The sequence below is a fragment of the Tachyglossus aculeatus genome, chromosome 19 (genome assembly GCF_015852505.1).
Source record: "Tachyglossus aculeatus isolate mTacAcu1 chromosome 19, mTacAcu1.pri, whole genome shotgun sequence".
In the NCBI taxonomy this organism is placed as follows: domain Eukaryota; kingdom Metazoa; phylum Chordata; class Mammalia; order Monotremata; family Tachyglossidae; genus Tachyglossus; species Tachyglossus aculeatus.
Window position 1 is genome coordinate 39,231,108 of NC_052084.1, and position 19,785 is coordinate 39,250,892.

At 55.1% G+C, this 19,785-nt stretch overlaps 1 protein-coding gene across 1 annotated transcript; it reads right to left on the reverse strand.

The window, feature by feature from the left end:
* Positions 1–2,048: 2,048 nt before the first annotated feature.
* On the reverse strand, positions 2,049–18,059 carry BEND3 (BEN domain containing 3). Its single transcript, XM_038761266.1, is given in 5 exon segments — positions 2,049–4,376; positions 6,646–6,714; positions 6,716–6,894; positions 7,156–7,203; positions 17,987–18,059. Coding segments are annotated over 4 exon segments (2,613 nt in total). The 5' UTR covers positions 7,193–7,203; positions 17,987–18,059.
* Between the last annotated feature and the right edge of the window lie 1,726 nt (positions 18,060–19,785).

Consider the following 19,785-nt stretch of genomic DNA (forward strand, 5'->3'; position numbering starts at 1 on the left):
CGCCTATTGCTACAGTATAAATGGTAAACTGGCAGCGCCGCCAGCCACGGGCAACCAGGGCAGGGGTGCCTGGTGGCTTTCCTGAGGGGTCCTCCAAGGGGCAGACCCCGGCACGGCAGGCAGCGCCAGTCGGGGCCGCGTAGCTACCGGGTGGCGGGAAATCCCAGTAGGGAGGGCAAAAGAAGGGCAAGGGGACCGATGAGCGGAGGAGGAAGAAGCCGGAAGGGACTCCCACAGGGCTGGTGGGAAGGGGCTGCTCGCACTGCAGTCCCGTTCTGGGCCAGTTGCTGTCCCTACGGGCCGACGAGATGTTTTCCCAGACAGAAATGGAAACTCCCTGCATGGGGGCCTGACTCCATCTTCTGGCAACAGGACAGGGCTTGCTGGCCCTGAGAGTGGCATCTCAGTGGCTTCCCTGGAAGGGTGCCCCGGTCCGGCTCAGGCCCGGGGAGTGGTCTGGTGCGCCTGTCAGCGGAGCAGCCCACAGGCCCTAGGAAGTGTGTGGCATGAGGGATGGGGCAGAGGCCGGAGAGGCCCGGACCACTGGGGTGAATCACTCCCGGGTTATGGGGTGGCCCAGCAGCCACTGCCCTGTCTGCACACAGAGTGACCAGTGTCCGGTCTGTGCTTCAGCTAGCCCCCTCCCAGTGAATTTGGGCAGATCGCTGCTCGGGGCATCCGACCAGGTGGTAGCGTGCACCAGAGGGGTCCGGAGAACTGGCCACCTTCTGTTGTAGTTGGGGCAGAAGGCGGGAGGGAGGGGGAGAAGGGAGGGATGGAGGGAGGAAGGGAGGAAAGGGCCCCTCCCAGGGTTCTGGCCACACAAGCTCTTCCTTTGCAAAAGTATCGGTTTTGGCAGAGAGGTTTCCATCCCAGGGAGTCATGACCACACAGGGCTTCAGGCTGGCCCCCTGGCCCCAAGTGGGTGGCTTCCATTGGCTGGAAACCCAGGGTCAGTTGACACCCCCAGCTAAAGGACCACCCTCCCGGGCCTTCCGAGGTGGAGCTGGGCTCAGCCTGGGCTGCGGGAATCAGGGGGTGGGAGTGGCTGCTTTTTGGGGGAGAAGTGAGAGATCCCGGGGTTGGGAGGGGGAGTAAATCTTAGGTGCCCGGGGGCAGGGGCAGTCTGTTCTGGTCAAGCAAAGTTCTGCCTTTGCTGACCAGTGACCATGCCTGGTGGGGGTTACCTGGCTTTAGGACAGCCTGGCTGTTGGTGGAATACGGACAGTTTCCTCCAAGAGGCCCCAGACACACTCCTCCCCCCGGGGTGACCAGCACATCAGAGACCGAAGCGCTCATGTGCGTCTGAGCCGGGCTCAGGCAAAGGGGCATGGGGACCACCCGTCTGGTGGCCCCGGGAAGGGGGCTGGCATATGTGTTTACATTCATGCTATCATCCAGTGTACTTTCGTCTAGGCTGTGAACACAAAGGGGTTTAATCTCGTGCCTACATTCTAGCGCTAAGGTGTCAAAACCCGAACACCTCGTCACCCTGCCTATTCCCAAGGGGCAGCACCAAGGGCAAAGCCGAGATGGGGCTTCCACCTCTCCCCCTACGCTCCCGCCCGGAGCGATCCCGGCCTCCTCCTCCGTGGTCCGGAGGGGCTGGCGGGGTGTGCCACCGGCGGCGGGGGCCGCGCGACCATCAGCTGCGGCCAACATGGCACTTGCAATGAGTTCAAAGGCAGCACTTGCCTTGTCAAAACAGTCCGGACGTTTCCGTAGTCAAAGTTCAGTCCTTCATCTTGGCTGCCACAGAGCCCTTTTCAGGCAAAACTGCCCTCGGCAAGCACAGTGACTTCTAGGAAAGGATTTTTTTCTTTTTTTTTTTTTTCCTAAAAAAGGGGGTTAAAAATGGAAGATGCAAAAGAGGGAAAGGAGTAACAGTCTGGTTTCCGGGCAGGGATAGAGAGGAGGTCCCCGGGGCCGGACCCCAGCCTCCACCCGCCCCCCTGGCCCTTCCCCGGTCACGCTCCGGTTTTGCGCCCCAGGGGGGAGGCCCCCCGCCCCCCCAAACAAATCCCGGCCCCCACCTCCCCCGGGGGGCCTCAGACAGTCTGGCACTTCTTGGCTTTCTTGGCTTTCTTGAGGATGTCGCACTTCTTGCGGTTGGGCCGGCGGCAGCGCTCGTCGATGCTGGGGATGCACTCGTAGTGCCACACCTCTTCCATCTTGTCCACCGGGTACACCGCCTCGACGTAGTGGCGGATCAGCCGCAGGCGCACCGGGTCCAGCTGCTTCTTGTTGCAGGCGCCCGAGTGGTTGTACTGCAGCCGGAGGTTCTCCGGCGTGAAGAGTTCGGGGAAGAGGCGCACCAGGAGACGGGCGGCGAAGTTGCCCACGGACAGGCTCTGCTGCACGATCTCCCGCACCTCCTTGTCGGACAGCAGGTAGAGCGAAGGCACAGGAAAGTCGGGGGCGGGGATGGCCAGCTCGTCCAGGGGGATCTTGCAGAAGTCCTTGCTGCTCCGCTCGGGGGGCAGCGGGGGCCCGTCCAGCTCCTCGCGGAAGCGCTCCGGGTTGATTGCATAGGCCAGGAAGTCCCGGCGGTCGGGGCCGGGCACGTGCACCTTGCGCTGCTGCTGGTAACTGCGCCGCTGCTCCGTGTCCCGGCGGCGGCAGCGCTCGTCCAGCTTGCCCACGAACTCCAGCGTCCAGACGCGGTCGTTCTTGGCCCGCGGGTAGAGGAGCTGCACGTAGTGGCGGATGAGGCGGACCCGGGCCGGGTCCAGCTGCTTCTTGCCCAGGGAACCGCTGCAGTTGTACTGCTTGCGCAGGTTCTCCGGGGTGAAGAGCTCGGGGAACAGGTGGACCAGGAGGCGCGAGGCGAAGTTGCCGATGGACAGGCTGCTCTCGTAGATGCAGCGGATCTGCTCCTTGCTCAGCAGGCAGTCGGCCCCGGGCACCTCGAAGTCGGGGGGTGGGATGTCCAACTTGTCAAAGTCGACTGGGACCAGCCAGATCTTCTTGGAGCGCCGCCCGGGCCGCTCCAGGTCCGAGCCGTCTTCCACCTTGACGACCGACACGTCGTCAGGCAGGCCGCCACCCTCGTCCTCCCCGTCCTCCTCCTCGTCCTCCCCGTCCTCGTCGCCGGCCTCGTCGTCCTCATCGCCGCCGTCCAGCTCGTCGTCCCGCGGTGCCTCGCCCTCGCTGCCGTCCAGCTCGTCGTGGAGGCGCCGGGCGCACTGCTGCAGCCACACCTCCTCCTCCTGCACGTCCGGGAAGTAGATCTCCGTGTAGCGGCGGATCAGCTGCAGGCGCTGGGGGTCCAGGTCCCGCTTGCCCCCGCAGCAGCCGCCGCCACCGCCGCCGCCACCACCAAAGGCTTCGCCCAGCCGGGGCTGGTCGAAGAGCTCAGGGAACAGGCGGTGCAGCAGGAAGACGGCGAACTCGCCGGGCGATGACGCCTCGTCCAGGAAGTCGTGCAGGTCCTGCGCGTCCAGCGCCTGCTGCTCGGGCCCGGCGGGGCTGCTCCGCTCCAGGGACAGGGCCTCGTCCCGCTCCTTGGCGTCCAGGAAGCGGGCCGGCTCCCCCAGCTCAGTCGCGTAGAAGCCACCGGCCGCCGGCCCGCCCTCCATCTCCCGCTGGGCCCAGAAGCGGTTGAAGAAGTCGTTTACCTGGGGCAGGCACTCCACCTGCCAGACGGCCGTGTTCTTGACGGCCGGGTAGCAGGCCTCCACGTAGTTGCGGATGAGCTGCAGGTGCAGTGACCCCAGCTGCTTCTTGCCGAGGAAGCCGCAGGCCCCGCAGCCGCGTCCCAGGTCCTCATCGCCGAACAGCTCCGGGAAGAGCTGCACCAGCAGGCGGCAGGCCAGGTCGCCTCCCGAGGCGCTGTGCTCCGTGATCTGCTTCAGCTCGGCCGCCGTCAGCTGGTACTCGGGGGGCGGCTGGAACTCGGCCACGGGCTCCCCGGGGCTCAGGTGCCGCTTGATACGGCTCACCTCCAGCGACAGCAGGTCCACCTTGCTGTGCAACTGCGTCATGTTGGAGTGCAGGGAGTTCAGGGTGTAGAACATCTTCTGGATCAGGGCGTAGACGTTGGGGTCGCCGTCCCCGGCCGCGCCCCCGCCCCCACCTTCCCTCTTGCGCGCCTCACCCAGCAGCCGGAGGGGTGAGGGGCTGTGGCTGCAGCCCACCCGCTCGTACGCGTCGCAGGCGGTGAAGGGCTCGGCCCCCGCGGGGTTCTTCTTCTCCGTGATCTTGTGCGAGATGCCGTACAGGGGCTTCTTGTAGGATGAGGAGGTGGTCCCGTCGGCGAATGGCTCCCCGTCCTCGCCCGGCCACGGGGCCCCCGGCTCGCTGGGCTTGCAGGGCAGCTCTGCGCCTCCCTGGTTGGGGGAACCGCCGTCCCGGCTCTTCATGCCGACCAGGAGGCCCTGCAACAGAGAAGGGTCATGCAGATCAGGTCGTTCTGTCGGCGGTGGGCAATGTACTGAGCACCTGCTGAGGGTGGGACACCATACCGAGTGCTTGCTGGGGGCAGGGGGGCAATGTCCTGAGCACCCGCTAAGGGCCAGGCAATGCACTGAGTACCTTCTGTGGTCGGGGCGCTGTACTGAGGACTCGCTGAGGGCAGAGTGAGGCACCAAACATCAGCTGGTGGTCGGAGGCCACACCGAACACGGGCTGTGGGCAAGTTACTGAACTGAACCTCTGCTGGTCTCCACTGAGCGCCTGCTGATGGTGGGGCATGGCACTGAGTGCTAGCCGGGCTCGGGCTGAGGCCCGGCCAGCTCACGCTGGGGCTCTTGGCGACTTCGACCCCAAGCCCCAGAAGGTAGCTACCGCCTCTCCGATCTGACCGCTCCCGACCGAGGGCCCAGCTTGGCCACTGAGGGTGAAGGGGTGAGAAGGGGCAGGGATCATCACCATGTGGAGGTTGAGCGAGGGTTATGATCCGCCATGTAGGGTTGGTAAGGAACGTGTCCACCAAATCTGTTCTATTGTACTCCCCCAAGCACTCAGTATAGTGATCTGCACACAATAAAAGCACTCAATAAATATGACTGGATGATTTCCAGCCCTGATTGGAAACTCTCAGGTCCAGAGTCCCAGAGAGTGTGAAGCTGGGGTGGGGGGTTATGGGGGGGGAGAGGGTCGGTCACACACCTCATCCCAGGAGATGGGGCACCAGGCAGGACCCTATGGGGTCAGACAGCAGGAGAGTGGGAAGGCGCAAGGCCTGGTTATCCACGTAGGCACACCAACCGGAGCAGGCCAATGCCTCCCACCCGCTTCATGTGTAGGGTCTGTGGGGCTGTCCCCTCTCCCTATCCCCCACAAGGAGATGGTTTCTGGCCTGATCCCAGGCTCCCCGGCCTGGTCCTGGGCTCCCGTCCTCCCGGCCCGCTCCCAGGAGGGTCCGGGTGCAGCTGGGGACTTGACGTCCAACCACTTTGCAGTGGGAGGGTGGGGGTCAACCCGCGAGGGTGGGAGGGCCAAGAGGTGCCCAGAGTTCTGGCCTGCCCTGGGCCCCTGTGGCAGAAGCCCCAGAAGCTGTGGCTCTGAATCCAGGTCTCTTCCGGAGCCAATCACGGGGAACACAATGTTGGAAACAAGGAGCTCCCTCCAGGGCTCAGGGAAGCACATCTTTTCAGAAACAGAAAAAACCGCAGCCTCCCAAAGTGACCCGTTGATGGGACTGCATTAGCATGTGAATAAATCCCCATTATAATGTGAATAGAAATATGCACATTAAGAGCCCAGTGAAAAGGTTACTGAGCAGGGGCCCATTCAGTCATGCAAAAATCCGAGCTACTGAAATCCCTGTCTCTGTTGGCCAATTTGCGCACACTACAATTCAAGAGAAGCCCTGAAACCACCAAATTCCCTCTTTGTTTGGGCCTGCCCAACCCTGAACCCAACAGAAGTCCAATGAAAGCAACCCCCATTCTGAAGGCCCCCGGGGCCAAGCCTGCAAGGACAAACTTGCAGACTTGACTGTCTTCTAGACCGTGAGCCCGTTTTTGGGTAGGGACCATCTCTATATGTTGCTGACTTGTACTTCCCAAGCGCTTAGTACAGTGCTCTGCACACAGTAAGCACTCAATAAATACGATTGATTAGTACAGTGCTCTGCACACAGTAAGCACTCAATAAATACGACTGAATGAATGAATGAACAAACCCCTCAGGAGCAGGGAGAAGCCTGAGTGGGTCTTTTCATTTTTTAAATAATAAAAAAGATGGAATGTTAAGCGCTTACTTTGTGCGAGGTACTGTACTAAGTGCTGAAGTAGATACAAGCTAATCAGGCTGGACACATGGGGCTCACAATCTTAATCCCTATTTTAAAGATGAGGTAACTGAAGCACAGAGAAGTTAAGTGATTTGCCCAAGGTCACACAGAAGACAAGTGGTGGAGCCGGCATTAGAACCCAGGTCCTTCTGACTCCCAGTCCCGTGTTCTACCCACTAGGCCTCGCTGCTTCTCTGGAGTGAACTCCGACAGCTTGGGGAGGCAAAATCAGGGTGGATAAAATATGGAAAAAGAAATCGTCCTGAAACATTGCCATATTTCTGCTCTGGCTGCCAGAAAGGCCACTAAAACATCAAATGCGCCCAGGCCCTACACCCAGGCAACCCCAACAACTGGCCAGCCCCCCCACCCTAGGGCTGACCGCCGCCCCCCCCACTCCTCCGCACCTCAGGAATCAGTCGCCTCTTCTTCCCGCTAGGTAAGAGCTCGAGCCGGCCCCCCTGGCCATCCCCCCCCGAATGCAGTCAGTTTCCGCTTGTTGGGCTCCTGGCCACTGGGTACAAGACAGCCACCCCGCAGACACTTCTCCAAAGTCCTGCTTGTCACGGAGCAGTCCAGCACGGCATCTTCTGTGTCCTCCTCCTCCTCCTCTTCCTCCTCCTCCACCTTCACAGCGTTGCTTTGTGGAGCGGCAACTGGAAAAACAGAGGACAGTGGCACACGTCCCAGCCCTGAAACACACAACCCCCAGCCCCAAGCAAGCAGCGACGGCACACGTGTCCTACACGTCCGGCCCGGATCCCGCCGGGATCCCAGGGAATTGGTAGCTCGGGCCCGACCTGACCGGGACTTTGCAGGCCGGTCATGCTGGGTGGACCCGTGCTCCAGCTTCTGTCGCCCTGGCTGCTCAGCCCGGACACGTACCAGGGGCCATCGTCACCGCTGCGCTCTTTTACCTTCTTCGTGGTCGTCGCTGAATTCAGCTGCGTTCATCTTCTAGCCCACTAAAGGGAAAGATAAAAGAGGAGTGAAAACCCCAGATCGGCTACAGTCCTGGCAGTAAGACTGTAAGCCCCATGTTGGGACAGGAATTGTGGCCGACCTGATGATCTTAGGTCTACTCCAGTGTTTAGTACTGCGCTTGACACACAGAAAGCGCTCAACAAATGCCATAATTATTACTCAGCTGAGGATAAGGGTTTGGGGCATGGACCCCTAACATCACGGTAGTGCGGGGAGGAAAACCAACCCACTGTGGGCCTCTTCCAGGACACCACCGGCCAATAACAGAGCACCAGGAGGCTGGGGGATGATGACGTGGAGTCAGTTGGGGAGTTGGTGCCCCACTGGCTGTGGGAGTCCTGCGGTAGGGCCACAAGTCCGAGGACAGAGGGGACCTGGCACTGCCAGAAAACTCAGATGGGGACTTTCGCTCGTGGGCAGAAACCAGCTAGAAGAAATAAATACGATTAAATGAATGAATGGAGAAGGGAGCTGGGGGTTCCCCGGGGATCGAGGCGTCCTTATCCAGGAGGGACCCCAGGAAAAGCCGGGTTACATATGGGAAAGGGGCTGGCCAACTCCAATGGGGCCAGTGAAAAAAGGATCAAACGACAACTGCATTAGGCGCAGTCAGTCCCAGTTCCCAGAGGGGCTGTCGACTGCTGAATGACATCATCGGAGCAATGGGCGGCACCCAGAAAGCGGTAAATAGCATTGCAGCGCACAGAACTAGGCGCTTGGGAAGTACAAAACAAGTGATACACTCCCTTTCCCCAAGAAGCTTCTACTCTAAAGTGGGCGACAGACGAGAGGGAGGGAAATGTACTGGGAAGAGTACGAGACTGGGAGTCAGGTGACCCTGGCTCTAGTCCCGGCTCTGCTACGTGCCTGCTGAGTGACCTTGGGCAAGTCAATTAACTTCTCTGGGCCTGAGTTTCCTCTTCAGACTGTAAGCCCCGTGCAGGGCAGGGACTGTGTCTGATCTGATCATCTTGTATCTGTTCTGATACCTAGCATGAGGCTTGGCACATGTTAAGAGTTCAATAAATACCACCACCACCACTATCATCATTCTTAATTCCACTGGTTGAGCCCCTCCTGTCAGTGGGAAAGCCAGGTTTGGAGCGGTTGTCCAAGTTCAGGTGAGCCCACTGTTGGGTAGGGACTGTCTCTATATGTTGCCAATTTGTACTTCCCAAGCGCTTAGTACTGTGCTCTGCACATAGTAAGCGCTCAATAAATACGATCGATGATGATGATGATGATGAGCTGCAGGGCCAGAGGGGCCTCCCCAGCCTGGTGGTACTAGGGCTGGGTACAGGATTGGTAATAACAGTTGTGATATTTGTTAAGCACTTACTATGTACCAGACACTACACCCGTGCTGGGGTAGATAGAAGGTAACTGAGTTGGACACAGGTAGCCCAGAGGGCTCTAAACCCTCCTTGCTCCCTCCTTCTCTCCCTCCCACCCCTGGTAGGATCCACAGTGGGAGGGGCCCACAGTCAGAACCCCAGCCCCAAGCAGAAGCTCCCCATATGAGGCACCGGGAGTGTTTTTACCACAGAACAAAAGGTGGTTAACAAACGTTTTTAGCACCATCAGAGAAGTGAGAGCAAAGGGCCACAAGCAACCTAACAGGCCAAACAGGACCCCGGTACCCCCAATTTCACTTGAGGACCCACAATTCAAGGTGTGGCCCCCGGAAGTGCTTCAGACAGTTTCAAACCGTTTGATAATGATCCAAGTGTAACCCTTAGGGAATAGAATCTTATAATCTTCCATCTCTCATCACAACTATTATTATGATGTCAGGAAGTCAACATCCCTTTGATTTCCCTTTTCAAGATAAGCCTCCTAAGCATCTGATGATAGAAAGCCCTGAATGGTTTATCACATCTGAAGAATTGCAAGCTCTTGTTCAATCACGGGGCTCTGTGGTCTGTGGTAACAAACCAAGAGTTCACGGTTTGGGGAATAGAACTGAGGAAAGAGATGATCTTTGCTTCCTGGCCTGTGGCACCAGAGCCCTGCCCACGCTGGCCCTGCCCTTCAGAGCGCTGCCCCTGAGCTCCGAGAACAGACATCCCCAGTTTCACAGATCCGCATCGATTTTTCAAAGCATAACCCAAAAAACCCAAACCCACTGTAAGTGCCAATGAATTGTTCAAAACGAACTTATGCTTTGTGCTTTTGACTAAATTGCTTTGCCTTAGTAAAGGTCCTGTGGTACGGGGGAGAGGGACTATTTGTGGGTGGGTAGTGTCAGAAGAGGGAGGAAAAGAAATGAGAAAGGAGAGAAGAGGGCAGAGAAAGAGAGAGAGAATGCTTTAAAGCAAGAAAGAAAACAAGAAAACACAATTTTCCACAGACAAGCCAGCGTGGGCTGGGGGGGTCCGGACTTCTGGAGGAGCCTTGAGACACCTTCTATCTGCAAGAATGCCAGGGGTTCCTGTTCAGGCAGGGGTGTCCGAGAGTTCCTGTTCCGGGGAACTGGCTGAGGCTGAGGCTTAATTTACAGAGAGCTGCCAAAGGACACAGAGTGAGCTGACTGCCTAGGGAAAACCCAAGACCCCAACCCACTCTCCTTCCCTGGCAGCCACCTCCCTCCCACGCCCCTGCCACCTAGCCCTGCTTCCCTGCCATTCAATCCTCCCTGACCTCAGCACTACTCTCTCCCACCTCCAAGCCCAGCTCCCTATGGAACCCCCTCTCCCCCAACCTGTGCCCCCCCCGCCCCCCCCCCCCCTCGGTTGAAGACATGGCTGCCCCACCATTAGGGGAGTTTGAATTTCTGGTAGATTCAGGTTTCTCTCACTTCTCGCTGGATTTTATTAAACTCCACCTGCACTAGGCAGGATGAGAGGTTAAACAGAAAGTCGCTCCCCTCTCGGAGCTCGTGGTTGAAGATAGACACTTTTCCACACTATCACTCCAGTGGCTGAATGTTTCCAGACCAGCGAACCCCAGCAGGAGAAGCAGCTAGAAACGAGGGTCTTTTGAGAGCCGCTTTCTGGGCAGTGTCCTACCGGACATCTACTGGTTTCCCAGGGCCTGTGGCTAAGAGTTGATAAGCGCTGGAGATGGACTTCTAATTTCCTAGAAACAACAGCTTTGCAAATTCAAAGCTTACACAGGGGCATGTGTGTTTTAAAATCAAATGACTAGGATTAGATCATTGAATACTACTAAAGAGGAAACTGTAGGATAAACTTTCAAAACTTAAAGTATCCTTTCTTTAGAAAACAAAACAAAAAACCCCACAAAACATACCCATTCACCCACAAGCATGAGTGCACACACCTCCCTCACCCCACCTATTACAACTACCATGGCTCCCACCCAAACAGCCACACCCAAACACACCCAGAGCTCTAGTGAGAGGTGATATAGTGCTGCTTCCCCTGTAGACTCAGAGACTGTGTCCAGACTTTACCTTTGCTGTGGCTTTGGTGTCTCCTGGAAGATTAGCAGCCTCCAGGCTTCCCAGAAGCCTCTCTCCCTGCGGTGGCATGCTGCCCATGGGACGCGGAGGGCATGTTCTCAATTTGTTTTTATTTTTAGTTACATCTGCAGATGGAGTTTGAAAAATAACAGCCCCCTCCCAAGCAGGACAGTTTTTCCCACCAGTTTTTTCTAAAGCTGCCACTGTCACGACCTGTGCCTAAGTGGCTCGGGCGGGCTGCCTGGCCCAGTGTGGCCACTTGCAGCTGCAGTGTCCCTGACCATCTGCACTAGGACTCCTTAGCAGGTAGCGGCTTACTCTCCGGTCTGGGGTCTCAGGCCTCCAGGACTCATTCGCTTCCATACTCGGGAAGTGGGTGTGCTGCCGGACCCTTGGAGGACGGGAGGGTGGGAGAGGAGTAGGTTCCCTGCGAACTCCCAGAAATACAAGCTCCAAGCAGCTCTGCCATCCTGTTTCCCCAGGTGCCATCGCCCACACCGCATTATTTCCTATCCACCCCAGGGTGAACCCAAAGTTGGGCTGTCCCGTTAGAGTCAGTTGGTCAATCGTATTTACTGAGCACTTACTACGTGCAGAGCACTGTACTAAGCAATTGGGAGAGTACAATATAACAGACATTCCCCGCCCACAACGAGCAGCTCCTTGGGAGCAGGGAATGAGTTTCAGGCTGCTGTTGGGTGTGTTCCCCAGTGCTCGGTACATAATATGGCATCCAGTGGTGCTCAAAGGATTCCATCAACACTACCTCACCCCGATCTTGTGGGGTCTGGTTGGCCGGTAGCCCGGCTGAGCCTACTCAGGTCCAGGACGGGCTGGATCCCGGCCCTAGCTGCCCTTCTCCCACTGGATGAAGCAATGGGGAGGGTGGATAGCAGAGGAGAATGGGACAGCCAACAATCCATCCATCAATGGTATTTACTGAGCACCTACAGTGTGTACAGCACAGTACTAAGCATGTGAGAGAATACAGTAGAGTAAGTAGACCTGCTCCAGGTCCTAAAGGAACTGGGCAGGGGGACAGAGCTGAAAGCAAGGGAAACAGGTTAACACGCCCTCCCCCTGAGCCTCGTGCCCTCCTACTCTCTTGCCCACAAACTGCTGCTGCCATACCTCACTTGGCCACAAATGAAAATCTCCAGAAACTGTGATTCGGGCAGCTCTGACCCAGAACGTGAGCTGCCCGCTGGCCTGCAATGGCAGGCTGGGCGTCGGGGATAACTCTGGGCCTTCGGGCCACCCATCTGAAAGTTTCCGACAAGATGGAACAAATGTGGCCCAGGGGTTCAGCCCAAGGAGAAAACAGACCAATGGGTGGAGGGACGCTCTCCTCCTTGGCCCCTTCCTCCCACTCCCTGGCACTCTTCCTGTCTGGAGGAGGAGAAGAAGGCGGAGGAGGGGATAAAGGATAGCTTGCCAGCAGCTCCTTGCCCACTGCCAAAGGGAATGCCAGTCCCAACTTTCTGTAGGCTCAGGACACCCGGGAGGCAGTGGCTCACTCCTGGGTCTCCTGCAACAACATCCTTGGGCTCAGTGGTAGCTGTCGGCAGGATTTCAAGGTCACTCTGGGGACGGCTATGCTATTCTATTTATTTTGTTAATGATGTGCATCTAGCTTTACTTCTATTTATTCTGATGGCTTGACACCTGTCCACATGTTTTGCTTTGTTGTCTGTCTTCCCCTTCTAGACTGTGAGCCCGTTGCTGGGTAGGGACCGTCTCTATATGTTGCCAACCTGTACTTCCCAAGGGCTTAGTACAGTGCGCTGCACAAGGTAAGCGCTCAATAAATACGATTGAATGAATGAATGAATGCTATCAGACTGGGTGACAGGTCAGCTTCTCAACACCACGAGCGGGTGAACGACTGTTTTTTCAACGGACCGGGCTTGGGGCAGGTCGAGTTTGCCAGCTGAGGCGCCCACTACGGGACAAAGAACACCCGCCCCCCCCAAGAAATTCTTGCACGCTGGGCCTTAACAACTTAAGAAATCTTCTTTGGACACACAATCAGTCGTTCACGTTTTTTGTTTGTTGTTTTTCTCATGCAAAATTCAAGCTTTTCCTTAGCAAGCTTGGCCATTTGGACAGAGAAGCAGCGTGGCTCGGTGGAAAGAGCCTGGGCATGGGAGTCAGAGGTCGTGGGTTCTAATCCCCACTCCGCCACTTGTCAGCTGTGTGACTCTGGGCAAGTCATTTCACTTCTCTGTGCCTCAGTTCCCTCATCTGTAAAATGGGGATCAATCAATCAATCGTATTTATTGAGCACTTACTGTGTGCAGAGCACTGTACTAAGCGCTTGGGAAGTACAAGTCAGCAACACGTAGAGACAGTCCCTACCCAACAGCGGGCTCACAGTCTAGAAGGGGGAGACAGAGAACAAAACCAAACATACTAACAAAATAAAATAAATAGAATAGATATGTACAAGATACATAAATAAATAGAGTAATAAATATGTACAAACATGTATACATATATGTATATATAAATGAAGGGTATGTGCCCCACATGGGTCAAGCTGATCACCTTGTATCCCCCCAGCGCTTAGAACAGTGCTTCGCACATAGTAAGCGCTTAATACCATCATCATTATTATTATTGTCTGTTGTACTCTCCCCAGTGCTTAGTACAGTGCTTTGCACATAGTAAGCTCTCCATAAATACGATTAAATAAACTAATAGGAATCAGAGGACCTAGGTTCTAATCCTACCTCTGCCATTTTTTTAATGGTATTCATTAAGGTCTTGCTACATATCAAACATTGTTATAAGCGCTGGGGTAGATACAAGTTAATTATTTTGGACACAGTCCCTGTAATGCATGGAGCTCACAGTCTAGGTAGGAGGGAGAACAGGGGAACTGAGGCACAAAGAAGTAATACCAAAGTTATGATTACTGTTACCAAAGTTATGATTACTGTTCAATACGGTGTGGAGACCACCACCTTTCAAACTCCAGGTTGGGAATCAAGAGAATCAAATCCTACTTTGGGCTCTACCACTGCATGGTGAGCAAATCTCTTCACATCTCTATGCCTGTTTCTTCAAAGGTCCCTGAGAAGTGCAAAGACCTCTCTCCACACCAATATGAACAGCAGTTATTAGGCATGTACAATATGCAGAGCATCGTACCAAACACCTGGGAGAGACAATACCCGCCCTTAAAGGAGCTTCCAATCTAATGAAGACATAAAAAATTACATACAAGAGAATGCGCTCAAATAGTAGAGTATTTTAAATGTACCGCGGTACATCAGAGAACAAAAGTGCTGAGATGGGTTTTGGGAGGATGAGGCCGAGGACAAGAAAAATTAATCAGGGAAAGCTTCCTGGAAGAAGTGAAATTTCAGAAGGGCTTGGAAAGTGGAGGGAGCTGACAGACGACGCACACTGCTTCGTGCAAGACAAAACCCTGTACTAAGTGCTTAGGAGTACTACATAAACACCTAATTCCAAGCTCTGCACACATTGGCTTTTAGACCCTCCACTGGCTCTGGCCCTCTTAACAGCCACTCTCCACTCCCTCTGCCCCCCAGCTCACCTACTCACACTGCTCCAGTCCTTCCTCACAGATTCTTTTATTAACTCAACACAATTTATATTTCAAACACTCCACCCCCCACCTCAAGTGGCCTGGCTCTGCTGCCGCCTCGACCTTGGGGGGCTGTTAGGTCAAACTTGGCAGTCTTCTGCTGACTGCGGTGGTAGACCCCCCAATGTCCACCCCGCCCCCTATAATAACTATGGTACTTGCTAAAGCGCTTAGTATATGTCAAGCACTGTTCTAGGGGCTGAGGTAGATACAAGGAAACCAGGTAGTCCCACACGGGGCTCACATTCTTAATTCCCATTTTACAGATGGGGGGCCTGAGGGCCAGAAAAGTGAAGTGACTAGCCCAAGGTCACCCAGCAGATATGTGACCTGGCCCTTCTGCCAACTTGCACTTCCCAAGCGCTTAGTACAGTGCTCTGCACACAGTAAGCACTCAATAAATACGATTGATTGATTGATTTCCAGGCCTGCGGTCTACCTACTAAGCCACGGTGCAGCCGCCTGAAGTCAATCGTGGTGCAGTTCTGGCGGGGGCATCACTGCCTGCCACATGGTGTCAGGGGGCAGGGAAGAGGTGAAACCTCAGTCAATCAATCATATTTATTGAGCACTTACTGTGTGCAGAGCACTGTAATAAGCGCTTGGGAAGTCCCCGACCACAAGCTACATGCCAGCCTGGGGAGGACGGCATCTCCCCAGTCCGAGCCCGCGTGAGAAGCGGCGTGGCCTAGTGGCAAGAGCCCGGGCCTGGGAGTCGGAGGTCGTGGGTTCAAATCCCGACTCCGCCACTTTTTAATCAATCAATCAGTCGTATTTATTGAGCGCTTACTGTGTGCAGAGCACTGTACTAAGCGCTTGGAAAGTACAAGTTGGCAACATAACATCAGCTCAATCAATCAATCGTATTTATTGAGTGCTTACTGTGTGCAAAGCACTGTACTAAGCGCTTGGGAAGTCCCCGGCCACAAGCTACGGGCCAGCTTGTGGGGGGGGAACGGCATCTCCCCAGTCCGAGCCCGCGTGAGAATGGCAAGAGCCCGGGCTTGGGAGTCGGAGGTCGTGGGTTCAAATCTCGACTCCGCCACCTTTTATCAGCTGTGTGACTTTGAGCAAGTCGCTTAACTTCTCTGTACCTCGGTGACCTCATCTGTAAAATGGGGATTAAGCCTGGGCGCCCCACGTGGGGCAACTTACTTTCTAGACTGTGAGCCCACTGTTGGGTAGGAACTGTCTCTATATGTTGCCAACCTGTACTTCCCAAGCGCTTAGTCCAGTGTTCTGCACACAGTAAGCGCTCAATAAATATGATTGATTGATTGATTTCTATCTCCCTCAACTCTCAGAACAGCGCTTGGCGCGTAGTAGGCGCTAACAAATACCATCTTCGTCGTCGTTAGCAGATCGTGCTGCGGGAGGGGAGGGGCGGGGCGGGGCGGGGGTCCTCCCTCCTTCCCTCCGGCGTGGGCAACCCGCGGAAAAAGCCGGGGCGGCCAAGGAGACCCCCGAGGACAAGGAGAAGCAGTGTGGCTTAATGGAAAAAGCACGGGCTTTGGAGTCAGAGGTCATGGGTTCAAATCCCAGCTCCACCAATTGTCAGCTGTGTGACATTGGGCAAGTCACTTAACTTCTCTGCGCCTCAGTTACCTCCTCTGTAAAATGGGGATGAAGACTGTGAGCCCCCTGTGGGACAACCTGATCACCTTGTAACCTTCCCAGCGCTTAGAACAGCGCTTTGCACATAGTAAGCGCCTAATAAATGCCATAAAAAAAAAGGAGGGAAGCGCGGCGTCCGCCCGGGAGGCAGGTGCACGGCAGCTGCCTTTCTCGGTGGGCCCACTGTTGGGTAGGGGCTTATGTTGCCAACTTGGACTTCCCAAGCGCTTAGTCCAGTGCTCTGCACACAGCAAGTGCTCAATAAATACGATTGATTGATTAATTGACTGTCTCTCTATGTTGCCAACTTGGACTTCCCAAGCGCTCAGTCCAGTGCTCTGCACACAGTAAGCGCTCGATAAATACGATTGATTGATTGTCTCTCTAAGTTGCCAACTTGGACTTCCCAAGTGCTCAGTCCAGTGCTCTGCACACAGTAAGTGCTCAATAAATACGACTGATTGATTGACTGTCTATATGTTGCCAACTTGGGCTTCCCAAGCGCTCAGTCCAGGGCCCTGCACACAGTAAGTGCTCAATAAATATGATTGATTGGCTGTCTATATGTTGCCAACTTGGACTTCCCAAGCGCTCAGTCCAGTGCTCTGCACACAGTAAGCGCTCGATAAATACGATTGATTTGATTTGGGCCCGGGTCGGGAGCGACGCCGGTGGTCAGGAGGGGGAGGGGGCGGGGATATTATATATATATATTTTATAAAATATATATAATATATATATTGTATATATAATATATATTATAAAAATAAAATATTGATTTTATTTTGTTAGTATGTTTGGTTTTGTTCTCCGTCTCCCCCTTTTAGACTGTGAGCCCACTGTTGGGTAGGGACTGTCTCTCTATGTTGTCAGCTTGGACTTCCCAAGCGCTTAGTCCAGCGCTCTGCACATAGGAAGCGCTCAATAAATACGATTGATAATGATGATATATTTTATAAAATATATATTTTATAAAAATAAAATATTTATTTTGTTAGTATGTTTGGTTTGGTTCTCCGTCTCCCCCTTCTCGACTGTGAGCCCACTGGTTGGGTAGGGACCGTCTCTCTATGTTGCCAACTTGGACTTTCCAAGCGCTTAGTCCAGCGCTCTGCACATAGTAAGCGCTCAATAAGTACGATCGATGATATATTTTGTAAAATATGTATTTTATAAAAATAAAATATTTATTTGATTTTGTTAGTATGGTTTGGTTCTCCGTCTCCCCCTTTTCGACTGTGAGCCCACTGTTGGGTAGGGACTGTCTATGTTGCCAATTTGTCCTTCCCAAGCGCTTAGTCCAGCGCTCTGCACATAGCAAGCGCTCAACAAATACGATTGATGATGATGGTATATTTTAAAAACGTATATTTTATAAAAATAAAATATTTTATTTTGTTAGTATGTTTGGTTTGGTTCTCCGTCTCCCCCTTCTCGACTGTGAGCCCACTGGTTGGGTAGGGACCGTCTCTCTATGTTGCCAACTTGGACTTCCCAAGTGCTTAGTCCAGCGCTCTGCACATAGTAAGCGCTCAATAAGTACGATCGATGATATATTTTGTAAAATATGTATTTTATAAAAATAAAATATTTGATTTTGTTAGTATGGTTTGGTTCTCCGTCTCCCCCTTCTCGACTGTGAGCCCACTGTTGGGTAGGGACCGTCTCTCCATGTTGCCAACTTGGACTTCCCAAGCGCTTAGTGCAGCGCTCTGCACAGAGTAAGCGCTCAATAAATAGGACTGATGACGATGACGGCGGCGGCGGCGGCGGCGGGAGCTGCCCGGGTAACCGCGCGCGCTCTCTCCGCGGGGGATCCCGCGCCAGTCTCCGCCCCTTTCTCCGTGGCTCGCGGCCTCGCGCCTCCTCCTCCTCCTCCTCCGCCGCCTCCTCCTCCTGCTCCTGCTCCGGGCCGGGGGCCCCCCGAGCCTGCCGCGGGAGCCGGGTTCGAGCCGCTCAGCTCCTTCCCTCGCCCGTCCGCCCGCCCGCCCGCCCGCCCGCGGGGCCCCGGGAGGCGCGTGCTCCGTCGGCCGCACAAGCAGGGCGCGGGGGCCCGTCCGCGCACAAAGGGGACCAACGACCGCTCCACCGCCCCCCGCGCCCCCTCACTCACCTGGGACGCGCCGTAGGAGCCCGCGGCAACGGGGGCCGGGACCGGCGCCGGCTTTTCCCCCCCCTGCCTTTGTGTGGGTTGTGTGTCTGTGTGTGGTGTGTGTGTCCGCGCGCTGCGCTCTCGCGTGACGTGACGGGCCTCCGTGTGTCATTTCCGCACAAGGACACAGGAGCCCCCGCTGCGGCGGAGCCGGCAGCGCCCCCCCTTCCCTCCCTCCCTCCCTTTTTCCCTTCCCTTCCCCCTCCCCGGGCGCGGCGGGCCGTTGGGAAGTAGACGTTGCCGACTTGTACCCCCCGAGCGCCTAGTACAGTGCCCCGCGCGCATTAGGCCGTGAGCCCGCTGTTGGGTCGGGGCTGGCCCTCTATGTTGCCAAATTGTACTTCCCGAGCGCTTAGGACGGTGCCCCGCACGCATTAGACTCAGTGACCTCATCTGTAAAATGGGGATTAAGACTGTGAGCCCCACGTGGGACAACCTGATCACTTTGTATCCCCCCAAGCGCTTAGAACAGTGCTATGCACATAGTAAATGCTTAACAAATGCCAACATTATTATTAGTATTATTAGACTGTGAGCCCACTGTCTCTATATGTTGCCAAATTGTACTTCCCAAGCGCTTAGTACAGTGCCCCGCAAGCATTAGACCATGAGCCCACTGTTGGGTAGGGGCTGTCTCTCTATGTTGCCAAATTGTACTTCCCAAGCGCTTAGTACAGTGCCCCGCACGCATTAGGCCGTGAGCCCACTGTTGGGTAGGGACTGTCTCTCTATGTTGCCAAATTGTACTTCCCAAGCGCTTAGTACAGTGCCCCGCGCGCATTAGACTGTGAGCCCACTGTTGGGTAGGGACTGTCTCTCTATGTTGCCAAATTGTACATCCCAAGCGCTTAGTACAGTGCCCCGCACGCATTAGACTGTGAGCCCACTGTTGGGTCGGGACTGTCTCTCTATGTTGCCAAATTGTACATCCCAAGCGCTTAGTACAGTGCCCCGCGCGCATTAGACTGTGAGCCCACTGTTGGGTCGGGACTGTCTCTCTATGTTGCCAAATTGTACATCCCAAGCGCTTAGTACAGTGCTCCGCACGCATTAGACTGTGAGCCCACTGTTGGGTCGGGACTGTCTCTATATGTTGCCAAATTGTACTTCCCAAGCGCTTAGGACAGTGCTCTGCACACAGTAAGCGCTCGATAAATACGATTGATGATGATGGTGATGATGATTAATAATAATAATAGTGGCATTTATTAAGCGCTTACTATGTGCACGGCACTGTTCTAAGCACTGGGGAGGTTGCAAGGTGATCAGGTTGTCCCACGGTTGGGGGGGGGTGTTCACAGTCTTAATCCCCATTTTGCAGAGGGAACTGAGGCCCAGAGTAGTGAAGTGACTTGCCCAAAGTCACTCAGCTGACAATTGGCAGAACCGGGATTTGAACCCATGACCTCTGACTCCAAAGCCCCTGCTCTTTCCACTGAGCCACGATAAATATGACGGATTGATTGGCGGGGTGGGGTGGGGAGGCTCCACGTGGGACAGGCGCAACTGTGAGAAGCAGCGTGGCTCAGTGGAAAGAGCACAGGCTTTGGAGTCAGAGGTCATGGGTTCAAATCCTGACTCCGCCAACTGTCGGCTTTGTGACTTTGGGCAAGTCACTTCACTTCTCTGTGTGCCTCAGTGACCTCATCTGTAAAATACGGATTAAGACTGTGAGCCCCCCGTGGGACAACCTGATCACCTTGTAACCTCCCCGGTGCTTAGAACAGTGCTTTGTACATAGTAAGCGCTTAATAAATGCC